Below are 23,692 nucleotides of genomic sequence, written 5' to 3' on the forward strand. Positions count from 1 at the left end.
TACCGACTACTTATTGCTTGCCTTTCGCTCCCCCACCCCACCCCCCCCCCCCTCTCCCCCACCGCCCAATCGCCCATCCGCCGTCATCCCTCGTCATCCCCCGTCCCGTCACCCGGTACTCGAGCGCGCGGAGGTTTTGTTGAGTAGCGATGCCTGCTCAATTTTATTAACGCGATTCAGCGACGCCTTCACTTTTCGGACAAAATTCTTTTTATCTCTTTGCGATTATCAGCGCTACGACAAGCATTTCTGACGCAATTCTACAAATGGTACAGATTAATCATCTGATGATTGTATAACTTTTATCCCGTGGTCGATCCAGCGTATGGCCATTCGTATAATTGTAGGCGCGTGTTCCGTGGCAAAATTTCCTAAGTTGAAACATTTATTTCTTCAGATAATTGCGAGTATAGATCATTTGACGTTTGCTTAGCTAATTTAACGTCCTACGTCTTAAATAAATTACATTAGATTCTCCACTTATGATACGATAAATTAACGACCTCGCTATTCTCGCAAATGTTTATTAAACATCGTGCATTGAGTATCAGGGATATGAAAGGAAAACAAAAACAAAAATGAAAACAGTAAATAAAATAATAATCGAGCGAGCGTTAGAGCGATGAAAATATGCTTTTGAAAGGAGAAATAATTTTAATGATTTAACAATTCCATTTTCGGTCATGAATAACAAAGTGTTTGCGATTAGTCCGAGCTGGTAGCTACAAAACAAAGCATTGATGCTCGTGTTTTTCTTTTTTTAAAATGCCAGAAAACATCCATTTATCACAATGAAGTCTCCGAGCTGTCTACGAACAACCTGATTCCAAGATAACTTTTCCCGCTACCTTTATTTTAAAAATCCTTGTTTAAATTTACTAAAATTAGCATTGCTAATACCATAATAAAACCTCAAATAATACGCCTAATTTTTTTCAAACGATTAAGACTGTTTTTTTTTCTCGTGAAAAGAACGGACACGGAGAGATAATGTTGAGAAATAAAGTAGTCGAGAAATGATTTTTCCCTTTGCTTTGTGATTATTACTACGTTAATTACTTTGCTCTAGCCAAAAGCAAGCGAAGCAAGCTTATCTTTATAAATAGCCATTAAGGACGCGATTGACTTAACGTACACACGCGCGATCGGCGTTTAGCACCATCATTCCACGAATCTCTGCACGCATCTGAAAAACAAGCAGCGCGACGATCGATAATGATTTTTAAGGCTTCGCTAGTAAAATGAAAGAATATCGCAAGTTATTATCCGGGCGGCTGGAATTCCGAATGCCCGGACAAATGTACGGTACAGCCTCCGGATGAGTAGGCTAAGCCGCGATGGAAGACTTTACAGTGACTTACCGTAATATCCTGCAGTCGATTGCTGACGGGAAAGGGAGGAGGGGGGAGAGCCAAGGTGAGAGATAGTGCGCGCGTGTGCGTGCGTGTGCGTGAGAGAGAGAGAGAGAGAGAGAGAGAGAGAGAGAGAGAGAGAGTGAGCGAGAGTAAAAAGAGACTCGAAATGGTGGCGGCTCACCCCGTGCAACAATTGCCACGCCTCCGTTCATCCGGAGCCATTCATCCCCCCGCTACAAGTCAAAAGTAAAAAGCGATTCCCACAGCCACGGCTATAACATTCAGTTATACTGCAGGCGAGAGATTCCGGAGGCGGTTCTGTGTGTACGTGTGTTGCGCGTCATGTACCTCGTACCTCCTACACGTGTGATACGGCTTACGACACCTGCGGGATGTGCCACCGGAGATGGCAAGCTCGGTCTCGACGCACCTCAGCAGCCCCCTCCCGCCGCCTCATCCACTCGTATCTCTACATAAAATTAGTACCTAAAAGCCCTTTGCGATCATGACCTTTCACGAGCACTGGGTCGGCCAAGCACTCCTTGGGCGCCCCGGGAGCTGCGAGCATCGCTCCCACGTCGACCCTCGACGTCCCCTTACATTCGCGCTTTGCCTCACCCCTCGACGAAAATACGGTCACCCCGAAATATCCAACCGGGCCCGAAACTCTGCCCGAGTGAGATAATACGACGCGCTTATGCAACATTCGTTAATTGTCGCTTATGAGCAAAGCATGGAGCTCGTGGAGAGGCGGGAGGGTGAGAAGAGGCTTAGAGCTTAATCGGAGCAGTCGCTTAGATGTTGGCGAAGTGGCCTCGCGATCACCGACTCCTAGGCATCCCGGCATTTTTCCTCATTATTAATTTAGTCGAGCCGGCTGTCTCGACCACGATCCAGCAAGACCACACGGCACACAATATCGGTGATATCAATTACGTGGAGATGAGACGCTTACACAAAATGGGAGATAAAAAGACCGTCCGCTGGCCTCCTCCTCTCTTTCACTTGGTTTCAAGAAATTTGAGTACATAAATTCTGAATAATATTAACACCTAAAAACTTAATACTCATGTATATTGAGATTTCACAGTGTTTTTCATGTAAAACAATCATTACGCAGTTTGAAGACCGATAAGAGCTTTATGTGTCAAAAAAATTCACTTGATATCTTTTTGAGATTAGGTTAATTGTTCGTATGGAAAAAAAAATAATGGAAGTATGAAACTGGTTTATTTGCCCGAGGTAAACGGCATTTTTCATACCACGAGTGTATACAAAGGTAATTTTTGATTAAAGAAATGACATCATTATTTAATAAGTATAATTAAAACAAAAAAAACAAAAAACAAAAAAAAAGGAAAAAAAGGAAAGAAATTCGGCTTTCAAAGAAAAATTTTACATAATTTTAACGAGTAACTTGTAAGCATAGAATAAAAAGATTTTAATAATGTGTATACGTAAATATAACGATACTTGGTTAATAATAAAGTTTTACAACTCCATGTTTGTTTTAAATCATATGTAAGCTAATGTGTAATTCCTATATTATTTTACATATTTTTACAAATATACAAATATTTTGTTATGGAATTAAAAGAGTAAAAGCAATTGTAAATTTGTTAATCGAGTAAAATTTGTGGATTCGTGAATTTTATATTAAACTGTATAAAGAAATTTTCTTATCGTTTAATTACTTTAAAACAAAAATAAATTAAACAAAAAAAAATCTTATAATTTCCGTATTAGATGTACAAAATTTTAGCTAATGATATACGTTTTTAAATGTCTCCATTCTAATGTATTCATACGTTAACATTGCCATTTTTTGTGTTTTTATTATATTTTTTTTTATATATAAATAAAAGGAAGGGAAGATGAAAAAGGAACAAAAATGTGCATAAACTTGCTGCTTTTGCTTTATCTTCATTCTCTTGAGATCTATGCATGTCAGCGAGTCCAGAATAATATAATATCGACCATTGGAGACTGATTATACGAGAAAGAAAGAAATAAAAAAGCCACCAAAGAAAAAAAAAATAAATAAAACGTCGAGTAATTAAACGAAAAGTAATCCTAAAGTATTTTCTCGACTGTTTGCACTCATAGTAGTGACGGTCGTTATCATTCGCAGACGGCACGAGGATGACAATCCCAGGCACGCATAAAAATTTCGAATTCTGCGGGAATCATGTAACGAGGTCGCGTCTGAGGCCGCGCGTTACACATCGAACGAAATTCGAGAAAGTTGAGACAATCGAGATCGCGGCTTTTCATTCTGTCGTATTTGGCGGTGAATTGGTATTTTATTTAGTTTCTTGGGGCGTTCTTTCGGGCGGGTGAGTTCGACACAATCGAGGGGAATTGTCAATATCGGTGATCCCAGAGGTGACGGAGGGGGAGGGGGGCATGTCCCGTCATCATGAAAATGCCAAACTTTTAGTCCTAGAGTTGCATTATCGATGCTCCGTACAGAAATTCAAGAGATGGCTGTCGAGAGTTCACGAACCATTTATTCCTATTGTTCCATCAGCAGAGATTACGACAAGTATAAATAAAGATAATCTAAATTTTGGTAAAGGCTGTTGAAACGGAAAATCACATTTCTGATGTAAAGTAAATATTGAGCGAAAAAGGTAAATTGGGCTTGCTGAGAATTTAAAGAAAAATCGGTCCGATTATCGCGATCGACGAAGCCATGATTTGCCGGCGACGGGCGACGCTTTCACTTTACGCGTATAATGCATGGAAACGGTAGTCAGTCGTTAGCGTGATTCTCGCCAGAGGATAATTCACGTCAGGAAAATTTACGGATCGCAAAGATACAACGATCTAAGAGTTTACATGTCAAAAATTATTAATTCGGTAAAGACTGTATCGTGTCCGACGACGATATCGAGCCGCAAGGAAATTGACACGTTTGTTTCATAGAGAGAGAGAGAGAGAGAGAGAGAGAGAGAGAGAGAGAGAGAGAGAGAGAGAGAGAGTGTGTGTGTTTGTGTGTGTGTGTGTGTGTGTGTGTGTGTGAGAGAGAGAGATGGAGAAAGTAAGAGCGTGAGATAGAGAAAGAGAGAGAGAGAGAGAGAGAGAGCGAGAGAGAGATGACGACGACGACGACGAGCAGCTTGTGCATCTTCGGGGCCCTTTTATTGAGGTGGCGCGGAGCGAAGGTCCCTTTTCAAACCGCATTTAAACAATATTAATTTTACAGCCTGGGTAATCATGCTCTCGTACTCCCTCCTTCGCTGCATGGACACACGTTGCAGTTTTGAGCGTCTGAAAAAGAGGAGGCCGGAGGGCCTACGGGGTCAGGTAGACTTGGCCGAGGAAAGTTTGCGCATTTTATTGCCGGGGCCGAGGGGTCCGGGTGGAAAAAACGCACGGCCGGGAAGGAAAGTGCGTTTTCGCCGGAGCCGTAGCTCCGCGTGTTTGCGCTTATTGCCCAGGAGTGACCCTCGGGGTGCCGATTTTTATGGCAGCACTCGGCCGGGAACTAAAGAGCTAAGTACACTTCATTTCCACGACAAAGCTAGGAAAAAGCTCCTCGATAATCCTTCGCGCGTTTACCGTGCGCCGACGCCGAAGAGAACGGTGTTCCGTATTCGGCAAGGACTGAAAACTTTCGCCGCGCCCTTTTGCCCGGGGCCCACAATGTGCGCCCGCTCAGATTAGATTAGTAATTTGCGCGGTTGAGTTCTCCTGCTTTTTCTTTTTCCTTTCATCCTTGTTTGCCTTTCAATTCGAGTGGCCAGCCGGCCGAGGAGGAACCCGGGAGAAATCGCGCCGCTCGAGCTTCTTACGCTGATTTCTTCCTCGGCCACTTGGAAAGCTACGTGATCGCGGCTCTCGAGACACCGTCACGCTCTCAGTAGTTTCGAGAGTATAGCACGAACCTACATTTCACTTTGTCGCTGCCATCAATTTCGTTCAATTCTACTCGAATAGAAATAACCCCTTACTTGTTTCATGAACGGCCATATATATATATATATATATATATATTTAAATGGTTCAAAGTATAGTGGGGATATATAGTAGAATTTTTTGCCAGATTACGTGTCAACGAATTCACCTCGATCTCCATGATTTTATACATCAAATATTCCTAAACTCAAATAAATATTGTCTAAAGTAAATTTAAATTTGTTTGCCTATGGTTAATGTGCATCACGCTATCATATATATATATATATATATATATATATATATATAGTTATATATAATACTTATATAATATAATATATATAATATTTTAATACTTGTAACTGCATAGTGACTACCGATAGACTGTTATAATATATTGTAATAATATACTGTAGGAAATATTGACGAATTTTTGTCAACACTCAGTCAACCACAAGATAATTATTCCGACGTCTTTGCTTTACATTCGATCACAATAAGCTAGTGAATTTTGACGTACATATAATTGTTTTAAATTTAGTTTGAACGTATTACTAGATTACATTGTATACAATAAGATAAATTAAGGACAAATCATCACTCTCCGACATTAATTGTGCTATTAATTGCAAAATATTTAAATTATTATGTCAATAATCGGCAAATGGGAAAAATGACCGTAATAAGAAAATACGGTGGTTATTAGAAAATTTATGTCGGTAGGACCTTGGATGAATCGAATATTTTTATCTATAATACTTTGCGACAATTAACGACAACCTACTTCGTATGAATAATGAATAATCTTATAAAGTTCTATGAAAATAAATCCTTAAGTAAACGCTTTAATAATATTGTATAGTTTCGTCAAAGTGGTAAACAAAGTGTTCCCAGTCTAAACTGTTGTCGGATTAAAATGTAAAGTATGGCATTGTAATTTTAAAAGATAGATCCGTACTTGTCTTTTTTTTCTTTCCTTTTTTCATTCGTTTATTGTAATTGCACATTTGTTCGTGAATTTTATTAAACCTTTTTTTTCTCTCTCTCTTCTTTTTTTTTTATTTTTTTTTTGTTCCTGGCATAATTTAAACTATCGACTTTAAAGGAAATCCAAATGAAACGGCCACTTAATCTTCATTAATGACTCGAGACATTAATAGATATTGACGAAGAAATCGTAAATATTTTATTAAGGAAATGCAGCCGGCCACTGGTCTGCGTTATTCTACAGGATTTAGTATTCAAATTACAATGGCAAATGCATAATAAATCTTTGTGTTATTCCAGTTGATATTTCTAATGATGAATGAATAAAAACTTCATTGGTATTTTATAGCGAAAATATAGATCTGACATATATTTGGCTTTAAAAGACGTTCATAACCGTTATACGATTGTTTCACACGTACAAACGGGTAAATAAATATGCGCACACATGATGTATTGAAGATTCTTCAAACCATAGCCGAGAGAAAGAATCTATTGGATTTTATAAAGGTAGTAAATAAGGCGCATGCTCGATATGCTTGTACATTTCCGCTCATGGCTTTTCTTTCGATCAATGCTAAACTATAAATAACTGCTAACTGTAATTTTACACATGATTTTCTTTAGGGAGAGAGGGGGGGGGGACTTTTCGAAATTAAATTTTAATTGCCAATTCAAAAGTTCCTTTAAAAGCCTAAAATGCCAAATTCTCTTTACAATTACTCGTTACAAGTATTATTCAAACAAAGCAAACAATACCTAGCGGCTTTCTTAACTAATATATGAGAATATACACACACGCGCACGCGCACACGCACACACACACACACACACATATGAAATGAAGAAATAATAAAGGTCCTTTCGTACATATCGTTTGTAAGCTGCATTTTACGCGTAGCTATTAGATAAATTTTGGGTAGCAACTGTGAGTTGCTGCGAGCGGTCTCATTTCGAAACTTTACACATGCGAATTATATATATATATATATATATATTTGTATTTGTTTTCCTGCATAGCTCTGTGCCCGTAAAGTAGATACAATCTTAAAATCATGGGGCGAGGCCCAAGTCAGGTTGAAAATCATACCTAAAAGCTTGGATTTATTTGCTTTTTCGCAAAATGTATCCCCATCCACTTTTGTGCGTTTGTTACATTAATATACAGAATATTAATTGGATTTTAATAACGTAATTAGAAATAATGTCATATCCTCTGCGGCCCAACTTACCAGATTAAGCGATCCTCTCCGAGAGTACAAGACATATGATCCGATGGTCCAGCAGTCGGCCGAAAATTGCGATTAGTAACGGTCAAATGGATGTGCGCGCATAACAGCAACACGCGTCCACTAATTATCGAAGCTATTTAATTACAGCACAGTATTTGCGTAAATTCCCTTGGCCTAATGAATAAATTAATGCGCGCGTGTTAATAATGTCCATGGATAAAGCGGGCGCGAACAATGTCGTGACAGCAGCGGCAAGCACCATAAACGAATAAGCATCGGAAAGAGAATCGTGAAAGCGAATAAGCACACACTGCTTCTATCTAAGCTAAGGACTGCCGGATATAATATGGTATCTCTCATCGTCGGCCACTGACCTCTTGAGCTCCTGTCCCGCTCAAAGCCAACCTCTCGACCATCGCTTCACTCTACCTATCGAAATATCAAGAATTTCCAATGACAACACGCCAATCAGCACGAGAAGCTCACTTGGTACGTTAGGCCCAGCACTGACAGTCCACGATTATTTCTCGTAATTGCAATTACAGAGCGTTTCTTGCAAGACTTTAATAGGGCCGTTGATTAATCCGCTCGTCATATTCTCTACGATTATTATTGTGTGGATAAAGATTTAAGTATTTGAAAATACGATGACTAATCGACCGATAGCAATATTAATTGCACGCTCTTAGCTTAAACGATATTGCTTCCCGTAAATACAGTTGTCATTGTAAAATTAATTTCATCAACTGTATTAGTCAATGATCACGGACAACTATACGCTATTGCGATCATTATCCGAGATATCTTTGAAACCGAAGCCACTTTTATTTCCCCGGAGTAGAGTTTAATTTTCCTTCTTTGATTAATTACAATTTTTGTTTTGTTTTGATTTGATTTGTTTTTTTTTTTTTTTTTTTTTTTTTTTTTTTTTTTTTTTAATATGTAATTGACATACTTATATAGCAATTATGGCACGACGTCGTAGGAAAATATTTTTATAATTGCTTCTATCTGTAATGTACGTTTTGATAAATGTTGAAATCGTGTAGAGAGGATTTGGAAATAACGATAACGATCGTCGATGCGACGCATGCGAATTAATAGATTATTTAATACGAAAATCGATACACGTCACATTCCATTAAAACATATGATTTTTAAAAAGCTCAAACTAATTGTTTGAAAAAATGATGGATTTACATACAACATCAATGTTCTAATAAATGCTTTTAATTTCATTTGTATATTATGTGAGATAAATCTAAGAAATGTTTCACATAATCCCGTTGAGAGATTGTACGTCTACTTAAAAATATAAATGAAAAAAATATTTCTTATTAGCGTGTGTCTTTGTGTGCGCGCGCATGCGCGCGTGTGTTTATAAGAGAGAGAGAGAGAGAGAGAGAGAGAGAGAGAGAGAGAGAGAGAGTGTTTATAATGATGAATAAGGTAAGAATAGAATTTTTAAATTTATTTTATCAGCCGTATAATCTGGTCGTAAATGTGATCAATTTGTACAAAATATCTTGAAGCTTAGTTTTACTGATACTTGAAATTTCTCTCTGTATTTGTTGAATGAAAATGTCTTTGTATGTTATATATAATTATAAAAAAAGAGTAGTAGTCGTTAATACTATTAACGCATTTTCATACAAAAATCTTATCAAACGAATATTATTACATGATGATTTTCTACAATTGTAGATAAAATAAAAATTTCTTTGTGTAGGGATTACACGCTTTGGCTCACATATTGAATTAGTTAAGATAGAAAACTATGCTAGATAATCCGAAGGCTATTCGTTTAAAAGAAAAAATTTACTCGTGTACTTTTTTTTCCTTTTATTTTCTTCTTTAATTACATTGAAAAATCTCGTATATCAAGTATTAAGTATTAAGTATTAAGCAATGATTATAAAATAAAGTACAAAAATAATAATAGTCAATTGCTGTAAATTATAATTGAATGATTTATTACTAATAAGTAAAGCAAATATTGAAATATCAATTCCCTTTTCAAGCAGACGATCATAAAATTTAGCAATTAATCGTTAGATGATCGCACGGCGCTACGTCTCTCGGGTCAAGCGAATATTTACATTATTTACATTACAAGCATTATTTACAAATTCGAGCCATTTACAATTCACTTTTTGTATTCAAATATTTACAACGAGTAATTTCCAACTTTCAAGCAGAGCAAGTAATCCACACTATTGTCTTGTACTGGTAGGAGCTCTTGCTGTATAAGTTGCTTTTTATAAAATATTGTGGTCGCGCGGACAAGGGAAAGAAAGCAGAAGGGAAATCGTTGTACGAAGAAATACAACGAGCATAGACTCCAATTGAAAATAACAACGGCACATTATAAAACGTAGCTACAGATCCAATGGTTACGAAGTGAACGTCGTAACAAAGCCGCGGAGTGCCCAACTACTGGAGGTCCTGGCTGACGCAAAATTTACAACGGGCAAAGTGCGCCCATGGTATTTCATTCTCCTCCCCCCCCTACCCCCTACCACCCCCAACCATTGATGCTGCGAAATATTGCGCTCCTTTACAAGCGGCACGCGGCGCTATTTCCCTTTTGCGTTAAGAGCGGGGAAATTTATAAATAGCGGGAAAGAAGAGCTTAGAATCACGTGATGCGAGAACAATGTACACTGGCCACGGCGGTAACCCGCTTCGTTTTTCCCCGGCTACGTAAGCAAAAGACAGACGGACGGGGGCATCCGTTAGGATTTTCGCCAATAATATTCACAAGCGACGAATTTCCGTCACATCTTAGAGTGACACACTTTTCGAGCTGCAGCTGCTCACCAGTTACAATCTATGCTTGTACAGCACTTGACACATTATTTAAGTCTGCAGGTTTGGAGGGCAATTAAATTTGGATGTTAAGCAATTGAAGCGTCACTTTAGTTACAGACATTTAATTGGGTGAAGGTCAGTCCTTGAATGACAAAAATAATTCCATTCGGATGTTACGCAGTCGAAGACAATAAAATTTATATTCGTTATTAAAGTGACGAATCGTAGGATAAACATTTCATATAATTATAGTAAACCATCCCAATCCAAATCTGTATCTTGGAAGTTTGAAATGGGATTTTGTATGCAAAGAGATAAACGGCTTATTTGAGAATTAAAATACCAGATTAAATTCCAAAAAAAAAAAAAGCTTGGATGCATTACGTTTCTTTATTTTAACACTTAGTGATGTAACTACTAACTTATAACCGGTTGAGGTTCTTTTCGGTTAGTAATTAGTACCTATATAAGAGAAAATACCTGTTGGTATACTAAAGTCATTTCGCAGAGTCTTGTATGCAGGGCGCAGAAAAAAATATCCAGACCATAAAATACCTGGCGAGAGTCCGATAGTGAGAGATAGAGTCAACGGGTTGTTTAGATGTTGCGTTTAAATCGTGAGGGTTTTTAAAAAGTTAATCGTTGTAAAAAAAAAACAAACAAACAAACAAAGAAAAACAAAGAAACAAAGATACGAAATGAAAGAAACAGAAAAAGAAGCAAATGTGAAATTCGACGACGACGACGACGACGACGACGTTACTGGATACTGGATTCGACTTTTATGAACGTGTTAACCGAAGTCTAGAATGGATATTAAGTAAGTGCCGGCTCTGAACAATTCATCCGTGTCTCTTTAATTTTCAATAATTTGTGTATTTAGACGTTTATTATTTTGGGATAATATTTATTTTTCTCAGAGTGAACTATCGTGGAGTGCGCGATCGAGTGGGATTCGAGCAGGAATAACTTGGAAACTTTTAGCAGCTTTAGAAAAGCCGGATGCTTTTCCTCGGATTAAATGGTTAACGCGTCTTTATGAATTTGGAAAAAAGAGAATGTTGGCGGTTAGCACCAAAAGCTATGAAAGCAAAAAAGAGACTAGATTCTCGCTTAATAAAACAACAAATTAAGTTAAGAGACATGCGTGAGATACAGTTCCAACGGGGAATCATCATCTCGCTTTCGATACGAGCGTGCGTGCGTGCGTGCATGCGTGCATGAGTGCGTAGTCGCGGCGGTTTACAGATGGGCATGAGGTAGAGAATGGAACATTGGTGGATGAACGGGTGGGCGGGCGCTTTGCGATGGTTGGCACGGGCCGATTTCAATATAAATAGGAGTCGCTTGAACATGTCTGTTTGCAAATTGCGTGTACTCAAGATTAAATCGAATGAAAGAGGACGGGGAAGGCCAAGAAGAGGTGCGGTGCGCGGCGATCAGGGACTGGAGAAAAGGCAGTGCACGACGTACGTATAAGCGAGATCACGCGAGCGGCCGAATAAATGAGGGAGGGCAGCTCGTCGTCGGCTCGGCGGGCCGAAAATAAAGTGCTATTTATGCTGGCTATAAAACGAGGGAGAAAGAAAAGGAGTAAAGAGGATAATGACTGTAATAACGTTAAAACGATGAGACACGTAAGCCGCGGCAGCGACCTTTGGACGGACTCGCCTCGTAGCAGCCGCGCGAGGATCCCACGGGCGCGCGAGTAGCCGCGGCCCCACGTCGGCCATTGGCGAGGGAGCCAGGCGTCCTCGAGGCCCCGCCTATCGCCCCGACGGTAAAGGCGTTGGATGTGCGGCGGCGGGGCCGCGGGGCGGCGAGAGGGATTAGCGGTTGCGGCTTCGGCGACCGAACGAGGGTGGGAGTGGGACAGTAGGAGGGATGGTGGAGTGGATGGAGTGGACGGATCGAGAGGGGATTGGGGGAACGCGGTGCGCGGGGCGAGTGGGACGATTTGTATGAAGGGGTGGGGGATACGTTGGATAGGGGGGGGGGGGCGATTGGGGGGGGGGGGGGGGGGGGGGGGGGGGGGGGGGGGGGGGGGGGGGGGGGGGGGGGGGGGGGGGGGGGGGGGGGGGGGGGGGGGGGGGGGGGGGGGGGGGGGGGGGGGGGGGGGGGGGGGGGGGGGGGGGGGGGGGGGGGGGGGGGGGGGGGGGGGGGGGGGGGGGGGGGGGGGGGGGGGGGGGGGGGTGAGGGTGAGGGAGAGGCAGTGGGAGAGGGAGATGGAGAGGGAGATGGAGTGGGAGGGATGGGGGGTATTGGAGAGTGGGGTGGGAGGGGGTAGGTGGTCGCAAATGGAGGGGGAGAACGGGACAGGCCGCGGATTTTCCATCGGTAGCCCCGAGGGACGCATGGGCCAGGCCCCGAGTCGGCCGCGCGACCCGCGTAAAAAGGCCCGTCGATCTCCCGATTATTCGACTCTCCAACGAGCCCTGGCCTCCTCGCGCCGTCCTTCTCGCCCCCGTCCCGCCCCCGCTCCGCCGCGGCGCCGCTCGCGCTCCTTTTTTCACCACTCGCGCCACATTGTAAAATAAACAATCTTTGCGCGATAGACCTGAAATCTAAAGCACGATAAAATGTTTACGAAGTCTTGTGCTAACAAAACGATGAATGCACACAGATAAGGAGCCTGACTGCTTGCCTGTTTGTCTGCTTGCCTGCTTGCCTGTTTGCCTGCTCGACTGTCTGAATAGCGACAATGCTCCGAGGAATTCGTATTTATTGCCTTTTTCACGGTTTTCCAACTTCTACATTGATTTACATTGATGCCGAGGCTGCGGAAGATATTTAACGTGGCCGCCATTACCACCTCTTTCGCCGATTTCCTTTCTACTTTTAAATGCCATCTTGCATATTCGTCGCTGTAACGTTCGGCAATTTCGCTTGCATTAGCCAACACCTGCATCGATTCACCACTTACTTGCCATCATTTACCATGAAGCCAATAATATCAATATAATGTTAAGTATCATGTGTGTGAATCATTATATATTAATACCAATTTAATGCCAATAGATATTGCATAGTCTTTAAAAGGTTAATGAATCTTCAATTAAAATTTTGGCCAATAATGTCTTATTTCATTTTAATATTATTTACTCTCGCGACGTTTTTCGTATAGTAGTTTGCACAACTTTTTATCTGCAATTAAAGTCAACTGATAAGTATATTGCCTTTTACTTTAAAATCTCTATGTTAGCTGCACTACTCATGACAGAACTGAAGCTCCATTCTCGAAACTAAACAGGCATTTATTACATTACGTAAATCGATTGATTTTAGTAATTATGCAAACATATTGTCGAAATAAATTATTCTTTTCTTTTTTTTTCTTTTTTTTTTCTTATTATTGTATATTGTTTGAGATAACGATACATTGTCGTTCCATTATCAGAACAAAAGACTAATTTAAAGTATGAATATTTTGTCTTAAATATTTAACTTTCTTTATGGATACATGTAAAAAAAACCGGCATTTCTTTATAATTCTGTATTGGTCTTTATTTATATATTAAGAGCAATATTATGAATAACATATTTATTATATATATATATATATATATATATATATACATACGTATAATAAATAATAAAATTCCAATTATATTATAATCAAATTATAATATTATTATGCTAATAATAAATGTTATAATGAGTAAATCAAACTTAAAAATATTTAGAAATATTTACACAAATTTTTCGACAATAATTTAATGACAAAACCAAATTAACGATTTAAATACAAATTATATTCTTAGATAGAACAACTTTGAGTTTATTATTTCCAATAGATTTTTATTCCATAACACATAGAACAAGCCCGATTATTTAATTTATTCTTCTTTATTCTCAATAGTTTCAAATAGAAACAAAAACATGTTTATATATTTTTTAATCGTTATATATAAATAGCCAAAGATTTATATTTGCATGTCTAACACTACAATAATTTAAATTAAATAAATTGAAAAAATTGAATTACTCATAATACATATATTATATAGAACGTGATATAGATGTTTTTTGTTTGTTAAAATCTTATCCTTCTAAATTCATCAAGTGTATGTAAACAAAAAATATATGAGGGTATAAAAAAAAATTGATGTAAGTAAATTATGATGCATTATATGATTTAAGTGAATACATTTTTTTTAAAAGCGTAATTCATAAAAAAAAAGAAATAAAATTGTGGTGTACATAGTATATCAGTACTTTAGAAATTACAAAGGAAAAGTATATAAAACTTACTACATAATATGGCAAATACATTTTTATGTGGCAATTTAGTAATAAAATATAGTTCACTAATTTTATATTTAAATTTACTTTAACAAAAAAAAAAAAAAAAAACTTTAAAGTCTCGAAAATGTATCATACGAATATAATTACAAATATACAAATATTTAATATCAATCGTAAATATAAATAATTAATGTCTACTAGAAGACTATTTTCATCATTGAAATAAACACAATATTGGTGAAAATAAGTACTCATAAAATATTATTACATTAGTTTGTATCTGACTATTTTTATTACTTTATTCATAATCAAATATTTTCATTTATTTCATTTACTGCCTGAAATAAAACATTTATTTTCAAAATTAAACCCGGTTATTATCCAATTTCTATAATTCTTTATTTTATCTCTTTAAACACGATCTATGTATTTTATATATTTGTAAAACTTAAGTCTTTTATCGTTAATTTTAAAAATATGAATGAAATTATGTAGATGTAAAAGAAAAATACAGTTAAGGCTTAATATGGATTATTATATTATTTGAATTTTATATTATTAAGTAAGATTTTTAAAATTTCATATTTTTTTTGTTTGTTTTTGTTTTTTAATCAAAATATTATCGAAATTTTAAAATCTTTATATATATATATATATATAATAGTTATGGAATTACGTAGTAGCATAATTAAAATTACTTTTTGACTATTCTTATCGATGAGCCATCTATAAAATATCTCTGTTCTTAATCAATCAATTTATTTACGTTACTGTGAAGTTCAGTGCTGAAAATATTTCAATTATTAATTTTTCAATTATCAATCATTAAAACTGTAGTTGATGCAAGCAATGACGTTCCCACTATGAAAGTTGACGAAATTTTTGTTTCCAAAGTGAAGAACATTAAGGATACCGAGGATATGAATTTGTTGCTGCCATCTATTGGAAAAATTCAGTTAGAATTGCCAAAAGTATTGTGTGTCGACATCTGCCGTAAAATTTATTAAACAAACAACACCAAAGATAAAAAATGATTAATGTCAATTACAAAAAACAATTATATTTTAGTGTATATTTATATGTAGTATATAAAGTACAAATTTTTCACTATTTCTATTCATGTATTTATTTATGTATTTATTTATTGTATAATATTGTTTGGGCCAAATAAATGAAAAACCCATTATCTCGACATATTCGCGTTGGTAAAGCAAATAACAAAAGCGCGCCCGCGAAATCTAAACTCTAATTCTATAGGACATAAGATTTGTAACAAAGTTTTTGCCGTTATTATCAGTCATGATTTTCTTAGAATCCAATTTACTATTTTAACAATCAAATTTCTCATTATAAATCTTATTTATGAATAGCAATAATTCATTGAGTTAATGATGAACAAAAACATAAAAATTCAGGCTGTAAAAGTGAAAAACTACACGCCGTCTTTTCAGGAAGTATGGAAGAAGTTCAAAGACATTACAAAGAGCATAGCTTTCTCTCTTGTACTTGATCTTTTTCCAATTACTCCAATGGAAATGAAAGGCTTAAAAGATATCCTAAAAGTAGTCGAGCCTTTTTATCAGTTTCCTAGTGAAAAGCAGTTGCTGGAAGTCATCATCCCTCAAATGTATGATCAAGTTAAGAAAAAGATGTCTTTAACCATAAAAAATGACCTCAAAGGTATTACTATGTACAGATTTAATGAATACACTAGTATTATGAATATTTTACAGTATATAAATAACTTATGATATCATATATAATATTTAAACAATTAATGTGTACAAGATTTAAAAGAAAAATTTTTATTTCCTTAGGCGTCAATGCAATAGCTTTAACGATAGATGGTTGGACTGGTAGATGTATCGCAGACCATATGACAGTTTCAGTGCATTATTGGACTGAAAATTTTGAACCAAGGCACTTTTTATTGCAGCTCGAAAGCTTACCAAAAACATGGAATACAGCTCAAGATTTGTTTCACTTGATACAAAATGTTTTACTTAAGTACGAATTTTCAGAAGAGAAGACCAATATTCACATTGTCACAGCAAACGGATATAACATAGTAAAAGCTGTTTCCATGAATGATAAATGGGTTAGAATACCTTGTTTTGCGCGCCTTCTTCAATTAACCGTTGATGATGTATTGAAGAATTTCAATGACTTTAATAATTTAGTGACAAAGTGTCATCTCCTAGTTTCTGCTGTATGGTCGAGGACGTCGTTAGACACGGCACCAAATAAGTCGTATCTCCAGTCATCTAGTATATTAGATGAAATTGTACCTTCGTGGAATTCGATTTATGAAATGTTTGACAATTTATTAAAATTACGTACTACGCTTCATATATTCTTACAAGAATTGCCATCACCTCCGGAAAAATTAACAGAAGCAGATTGGGAATCGATATCTTGTTATATAGAAGTTTTTTCTTTATTGAAGCAAGCTAGTACTTTAATGAGCGAAGAAATGTATCCTCCGCTTTCTTTATACCTTCCCACAATACGTGGTATTTTAGAATTAATGGAATCCATGAATCTTAATAATCAGTTGTCCATTCAACTCATTAGATCGATGTGCTCAAGATTTGGTCATATTAATACAAATGAATCTATGATTATTGCAATGGTAGTTGACCCAAGATTCAAGACTCGACTTTTATCAGAAGATGAGAATTTTACTGTATTTGATATAGTTAAAAGTAAAATGTTGTCTATGAATATTATTAACAAGGAAGTAAAATATAAGACGGATAAGATCAATAATTCTACGGGTAAAAAAAAAATACTAAAAGCCTGTAAACATTAATCATCTGTTTATTTATATTTATTATTTAATCCTGTATTTAAATATATTTCAGACATGCTCTTGGAGGCATATTTTATGAATATCAAGAAAGAAAAGGATTTAGATACATCGTCTGAGAAAATGGCAGAGGCTGAACTGACATACTATTTATGTGAAAATGTAGTTTCAATGAATACTGTGATAAGCGAGTGGTGGAAGGATAATTCAAATCGTTTTCCAAAGCTGTCTCAATTAGCAAAAATATACTTGTCTATTCCAGCTGTACAAGTTAGTACCGAGCGAGCTTTTCCTAATAAGCAAGGCTTCATTGCCGATACAAGAGCTGATATATTAACAGATCAAGTAAATGTTTTAGACCTAATGAGAATTAGTTTTCTCAATAATAATTTAAGTCAATTTGAGGCTGATGTATGTCTGTAATTAATCAAACTCAAGTTCTTTCTAATTTATAATTTTAAAGTAAGAAATTTTAAGTTATTAAAAGAAAATTTCGAAAATACTTCAGAATATATGTAAGAGTTAGGTGCCATATTTGCGTTACTATGGAAACAACACGAAAGGAAATACAAAGAAATTTAATATTTTTGTGATTTAAAATATTATGCAAGCTGGATAATGCTGTTTAATTGAAGTTTAATTATTAAAAGTTATAAAATAAAAAAATGTGAAGTACTGTATAGTAGGGTATTTATTAAAAAAAAAATAAATAAATAAATAAAAAAAATAATAAAAAGAAATAAATAAATAAAAAAAAAAAGAAGATTTATTTAATATGACTGATAAAGTAGTTGATTTCATTCGTGGTTATGCTACAACATCTGAAGATAAACGAGCAAAAAATACAAATCTTACTCTTTGCTATAAAAAAGCATTTTTTCAACGTCAGCTCGATGATAGATCAGTTATAACGAGAGATAATAGCAGAATACAAACTCAACCTAAAGATTCATTCAAAGACGATGGACTGTATTGTTCATCAGAATCTCCATTAACAAGCAATGTCGTGAAGCCCTATCTATTGGATCATCAAACTATTGTATTCGAATCAAACAACCGGATGTGCGGTAAAGTTCTTGAAATTGCAATCAGAGAAGTCAATATATTTCCAAATCAAAATGATTGTAAGCCTGTACCAGAAATCACAACCGTAGCTTTGTTATTTAAGAATAAAGTTATATGCAAAGCGAATCATCCGTTTAATAGAAAATTGCATAAGCTATTTATTAGAAACTTATCAGATTCAAGTAATCTTGCTATAAAAGTTCAAGCTCGTAATGGACTCCACAGTATGTTACCACTTCCACTCCCAGGGTATTGCGTTAAGCATAAAAAAATTGAAATTGATTTTGCAATAAGTGACAATAGTGACTGCATTTACTCAGGATTATTGGTTTGTACTATTTCACTAAATGTTACTGGCTCGAATCCCAAAGCTGAATCAACAACCTATTTATATGCAGCATCGAGGAATGATCCGAACGACCCAAGAAATAGTTTTTCCATTATCAAGCCGATACGAGACAATAATTATAAACAAGTTCGTTATTTTCTACTTCAAGATCCTGCTTTGTGTTTTCCTACTTCACCACTTGATGTAATTCAGAAGCAAAATTTAGTAAGTTTAGTGTTGATAGTACATGGTTAAATATTCTTTTACACTTTAATGTCATATGTCATTTAATTTTTTTTTTTTTTCAATTTAATGTTTTAATAACAGGCTAAAAGAATCCTACCAAAGCCACCAGCTATTGTCATTAACGAACCAACGTTTTCTTTACTGGACGTATCGTTAAGAAGTTGGCTCCAAGAAAAGCGACCGCTAAGGCCATCGTTTAGTAGCACACAAATTCCAAAACACCATGCTGGTCGCAAGCAAGTTCTTACGGTGACAGTGTTGAGAGGCGTTGAAGTTCCAGTTAGAGAGGAATCTGCAATTGTGCAGCCAATTATTGAAGTTGAGTGGGAAAATATTATTAACTGCACTTCATCGTCCGATGGATCTGCCCCTGTCTGGCAGCAGACACTTCTATTTGAAATTCCGACTTCAAAAATAAGGTATTAAAAGTATATTATTTGTCCATCTCATTATGCCTTTAAAATAACATTCACGAAACAACATTCGTTTAATAAAATAAGATATGACGTCGCGTTGCAAACTTATTATAATTATATTCCTGTATTATCAAACTCCAATTGAAGATACTTGCATGTTATGTTGCAAGGAGTAATTCAACTATTTTGTAATAAAAAATGCTTAAATTTTCAAGCTTTGAACATTGTGTAAAGTTGAGACTCTTTGATCAACACCCAGTTTGGGGTTTGCAATGGCTTGGTGAAGCAAGAATTCCAATAGAATGCCATAGAAATTATCAACAATTAGAGCGATGGATTGGGCTGTCTCCACTCTATAGTCCAGCTCTGTCGTTTGGATACGTGAAAGCTAGTCCAGGACATTCGTATACGAGAATTTATGTCCTTATGAAGATGGAGCAAATGGGAACAACAAATCCTGTTGATAATAATTCGATAGCTACATTATCCAAAGCCATCCAACGATGTCTTGTTGTGCCTTATAAAATAGCGGAAATCGAAAGTCCCGAAGCCGCTGCAAGTCTTGTTATGCTTTTGACACCTTTGCCCGTTCATTATGGACCTCTTACACCAAGACAAGCTCTCAATTTAAATAAAGTTGATCATTACGGACGGTCTGCTCTACTTGCAAATTTACTGCACGGCCTTGGCTTACAGTCATATGTAATATTAGGTATTAAAAATATTTAAAAGAAAAATTGTTTATTGTAATTTCAAGATTAGATTAAGGGATATTTCTGAGAAATCTTGTATGAATTGCCACTAATTAATAATTTTGAATTTTGAATTTTAAATAAATTAGCAAAAATTGAAGAGTAATTTGTTCCTTTTAACAGGATCTTCTCAAACGAGAAAATGGGCATCCTTTACACTTACAATAGGTGAAAATTCAAATGTATTGTTGTGGGATGCTGAAAATGGCGATCATTATGAATTACAAGATAATCGATCTGCTCTTATCAGCGTTTCTCGTATGATTAATTATCAGAATGTAAGAAACGTTTAATGATTAAAAACCAGCGTATAATTGGTGTTAAAATATAATCGGCCAATAAACGGAACTTTAACTATCATTAAACATTGCAGATCTGGGAAAATACTCAAAAATCGATTGCTCCAATGAATCTCAAGTATGATCCAAAAAGTAACAAGGATTGGCAATTATTAATAAGCAATACTTTAACACCAGGTTCACGAAGCGTTCAAGCGGTGGATTTAAATGTAACGTCACGAGAAAATGACTCCGAGAAGGATATAACACAGGAAATCGAAGAGAATCTCAGAGATAATCTTACTCAGTGGCGAGCCGGCTTAGAATTAACAACTATTTTTAACAGACACGCCGACACAATTCTTCGCGATATTCTAAACAAAACTAATGTCCCAATGGAAATCCAACTGGACAAACAAGAATTGAAAAAACTATATAGAGCATATTACACACATGGATTTATCGTTAACGTTAGATATACCGATCTCGAAGATCTATCCAGTTTTTTGCTAACGACGAAAATCCATACAATGACTGGACCAATCGAATTTGCTTTAGTCTGTCAGGTTAAAAAATTGGTCGGAAAAATTCGTTCCGTCTGGTTAGCAGTCGTTATTCTAAGAAATAGAGCTTAAACATATATACCTTATTCATAAAAATATTTATCACTGATTCTAAATATTTTAGATTAATAGGTTGATATTTTAACTAAAGTTTTAAACTTTATTATCTTTCAGATCATTGTACCAAAATTTTTTTCCCAAAAAGCGAAAATATTTTGTATTTGACCATTAGCTTTAAGTATAGGTTATACATACATACATATATACATACACACACACACACACACACACACACATATATATATATATATTGTTTTTTAAAACACATTTGAAAATTAACAGTCAAGGCTTATGCACAGATAATAACAAAATCAAGATTTATGTAAATTTTAATTGTTTCATCTTAGGCAAATTATAGTTCCGTTATTGCTAAGAGATAGAAGTCAATCCCATGTTAATTGACTGAATATTTAGATTTAAGGACAAGCTCGGTAATTTATTTTTTCTATTCAATGATTCGAGTGTGCGTTGAAAATGTAAAATGGAATTTTGATACTGAATATATATATATATCTATTAAATCATGCAAAATACTTTCTAGAATTTTTTCTGTGTTATATAAATTGATATATAGATACTTTTTTAATCGATAAATAAGTATATCATTGTCAATTATTGGTGAAGTTATAAGAATGAATAAATGTAAATGCCTTTTTTTTCTAATAAAACATTGCTCAGCAATGACTTTTTATAACAATAATAGTGATATTCATTACATGGTGATATCGATTAACTTATCAATCGTACTTTATTACCCACGGCTTAAAAAAAAACCAAATAAACATGATTCACAAAGTCGACACATGGATGACTAAAAAATCGTCTTAGACTGGTAGCCCAAGTCTACCATGCAAAGTACGTAGTGTACTCACAGAAAGAACATTTTTAATTAGAAATCATAGCGAAAGCCGTTTTTTAAACGCAAGCTAATTATGCATTACCATTTGTCATCCTTTCCTTTCTTCTTTTTTTTTTTTTTTACAATTATAAACTTTTTCGGTTGCATTGAAAAAACGTTTTCTTTTTCTCTAGCGTTCGCGATGCTAACAGGATGTAGACCCAAATCATGTTGAACATACGTGGTATTATTAATAGTGAATTGCGCATCGCATTACACGAACAGTTTGGAAAATGTTGTATTTAGTCGCATCTTTCGCACGCACACTTTCGCTCGTCTACTCTTTCTCTCGCAGCACTTTCATACTTTGCTTTTTTTCTTATTTTAATATCCATCTAAATAATTGCACTAAGTTTTACATAAATATCTTATATTGAAAACAATTGCACTCAGTGTGCAATTATCATTATACACTAAAATTAGAAATAAATATTATTACTCCGTATTGTGCAACTTGGTTATTTTGTACGTGGATTCAAGCGTCGTATAAAATTTTAAACGACTTTATATGCGCGCGTAACAACACACAAACACATGTGCGTATGCCCGTTTGTGTGCGTGCGTGCGTGCGTGCGTGCGTGCGTGCGTGCGATTACGTATGTATGTATATATACGGTAGAAAGAACTTGGACAAGTCTGCACTTTATGACTGTACAATGCGAATTTTACATGTAAAAACTTACATTCGATAAAATTTGATAAAATTTGTATTTCGCTTTCGCGAACAAGGCAAATACAATCCCTTACGTTTCATTTATAAGGAGATTATCTTCCATTTTTCCACCTTTTTTTTATTTATTTACTTATTTATTTATATATTTTTTTTTTATTAAATTAAGAACAAAATGCAATAATTTATAAATAAGCCTCGCTTATAAGCATTTATCGTCCCCTGCCAAAAATATATAACGCTTAAAGTACAAATCTTCGATTGAATGAGAATAACGCGTTTCTACGATTGGATAACAAATTTGGGTCGTCACTGTTAATGCCGATAAAATGTTTCTTCTTCGCTCACTCGGCCTAAACGTGTAAAACGAAAAGTCGTCACCGTAGCCGTGCTTAAGCTATCCAGCGCGTGCATACCGAATCGGCTCGTGTCGACCTAGGGTTTGCACTTTTCCATTGACGGCAGTGTGATAGATTAGATTGTTTATACAAATATGGAATTCACGGAGCTCGCTAAATCATCGATTTATCGTGCACGCTCGCGCGCTCCGAGTTTCTTCTTCTCACGAGTTCTCCGGTTCGGGGGCATGGGGGAGAGGCTCTCATAGCGGTGACGTCCGCTCACTGGAGCTTCTTGGAAACGCCGTTTGTGTGGGCGTTACCGAGACCGTTAATCAGAGCGACGTTCCCGTTCACCTCCTTCCCGGCAGTTTTCGTCTCGGCCAGTCGTCGTCTCTCCAGCTTCGCGGCGTACGCTTGTTTGCCCTAAAAAGCACATTTACATACATTTATTCTGGTTTTCATTGGCCGCTCAATTTTGTTTTTTATCCTCATAAACTTGACGAATTTCATTGAATTTACGGTTTTTCTTCATGAATAATTAAATTTGCCATTTTTCTTATCTCATGCTCGTGTCACTCATACTCGTCAGTGTAAAACATAAATTTTCAAGCATTTGATTTAGAATTTTTCACAATACGTAAACAAAATAGCCAGTAAAGAATGAAGTATCAAGACGAATATTTAAATACTTCACATAGGATACAAGATAATTATTAATTCGACTTTTTCAATTTAG

The 23,692-nt window shown here is 36.1% G+C and overlaps 3 protein-coding genes across 4 annotated transcripts in view; 2 read left to right on the plus strand and 1 right to left on the minus strand.

Annotated features, from left to right (window-relative positions):
- The first annotated feature begins 15,921 nt into the window (after window positions 1-15,921).
- LOC105364452 (zinc finger BED domain-containing protein 6) lies at window positions 15,922-18,019 on the plus strand. The gene is made up of 3 exons (XM_011502368.1): window positions 15,922-16,210; window positions 16,348-17,307; window positions 17,395-18,019. Exons 1-3 carry the CDS (start codon window positions 15,922-15,924, stop codon window positions 17,760-17,762), a joined length of 1,617 nt encoding a protein of 538 aa, XP_011500670.1. The 3' UTR covers window positions 17,763-18,019.
- An 84-nt stretch (window positions 18,020-18,103) lies between these two features.
- On the plus strand, window positions 18,104-21,091 carry LOC105364453 (uncharacterized). The gene is made up of 5 exons (XM_011502369.1): window positions 18,104-18,957; window positions 19,060-19,397; window positions 19,610-20,106; window positions 20,270-20,424; window positions 20,520-21,091. Exons 1-5 carry the CDS (start codon window positions 18,115-18,117, stop codon window positions 21,057-21,059), a joined length of 2,373 nt encoding a protein of 790 aa, XP_011500671.1. The 5' UTR covers window positions 18,104-18,114; the 3' UTR covers window positions 21,060-21,091.
- A 1,699-nt stretch (window positions 21,092-22,790) lies between these two features.
- LOC105364454 (elongation of very long chain fatty acids protein 4) overlaps window positions 22,791-23,692 on the minus strand; it is a 28,915-nt gene continuing 28,013 nt past the window's right edge. Inside the window, exon 7 of one of the 2 annotated variants that reach the window (XM_011502370.1) lies at window positions 22,791-23,379. In XM_011502370.1, coding sequence (XP_011500672.1) covers window positions 23,236-23,379 — 144 coding nt within the window. In that variant the 3' untranslated portion in view covers window positions 22,791-23,235. The remainder of the gene's footprint in view (window positions 23,380-23,692) is intronic. The other variant, XM_011502371.1, reaches the window with a different exon arrangement.

The sequence above is a fragment of the Ceratosolen solmsi genome, unplaced genomic scaffold (genome assembly GCF_000503995.2).
Source record: "Ceratosolen solmsi marchali unplaced genomic scaffold, CerSol_1.0 scaffold39, whole genome shotgun sequence".
In the NCBI taxonomy this organism is placed as follows: Eukaryota; Metazoa; Arthropoda; class Insecta; order Hymenoptera; family Agaonidae; genus Ceratosolen; species Ceratosolen solmsi.

Excerpts from the sequence above, each read along its gene's own strand:
- LOC105364452 (XM_011502368.1), top strand. The coding sequence starts at position 15,922 with ATGAACAAAAACATAAAAATTCAGGCTGTAAAAGTGAAAAACTACACG. Across the intron at positions 16,211-16,347 it reads CATAAAAAATGACCTCAAAG|GCGTCAATGCAATAGCTTTA; the intron begins GTATTACTATGT and ends TTATTTCCTTAG. Across the intron at positions 17,308-17,394 it reads TAAGATCAATAATTCTACGG|ACATGCTCTTGGAGGCATAT; the intron begins GTAAAAAAAAAA and ends AATATATTTCAG.
- LOC105364453 (XM_011502369.1), top strand. The coding sequence starts at position 18,115 with ATGACTGATAAAGTAGTTGATTTCATTCGTGGTTATGCTACAACATCT. Across the intron at positions 18,958-19,059 it reads TAATTCAGAAGCAAAATTTA|GCTAAAAGAATCCTACCAAA; the intron begins GTAAGTTTAGTG and ends TTTTAATAACAG. Across the intron at positions 19,398-19,609 it reads ATTCCGACTTCAAAAATAAG|CTTTGAACATTGTGTAAAGT; the intron begins GTATTAAAAGTA and ends TAAATTTTCAAG.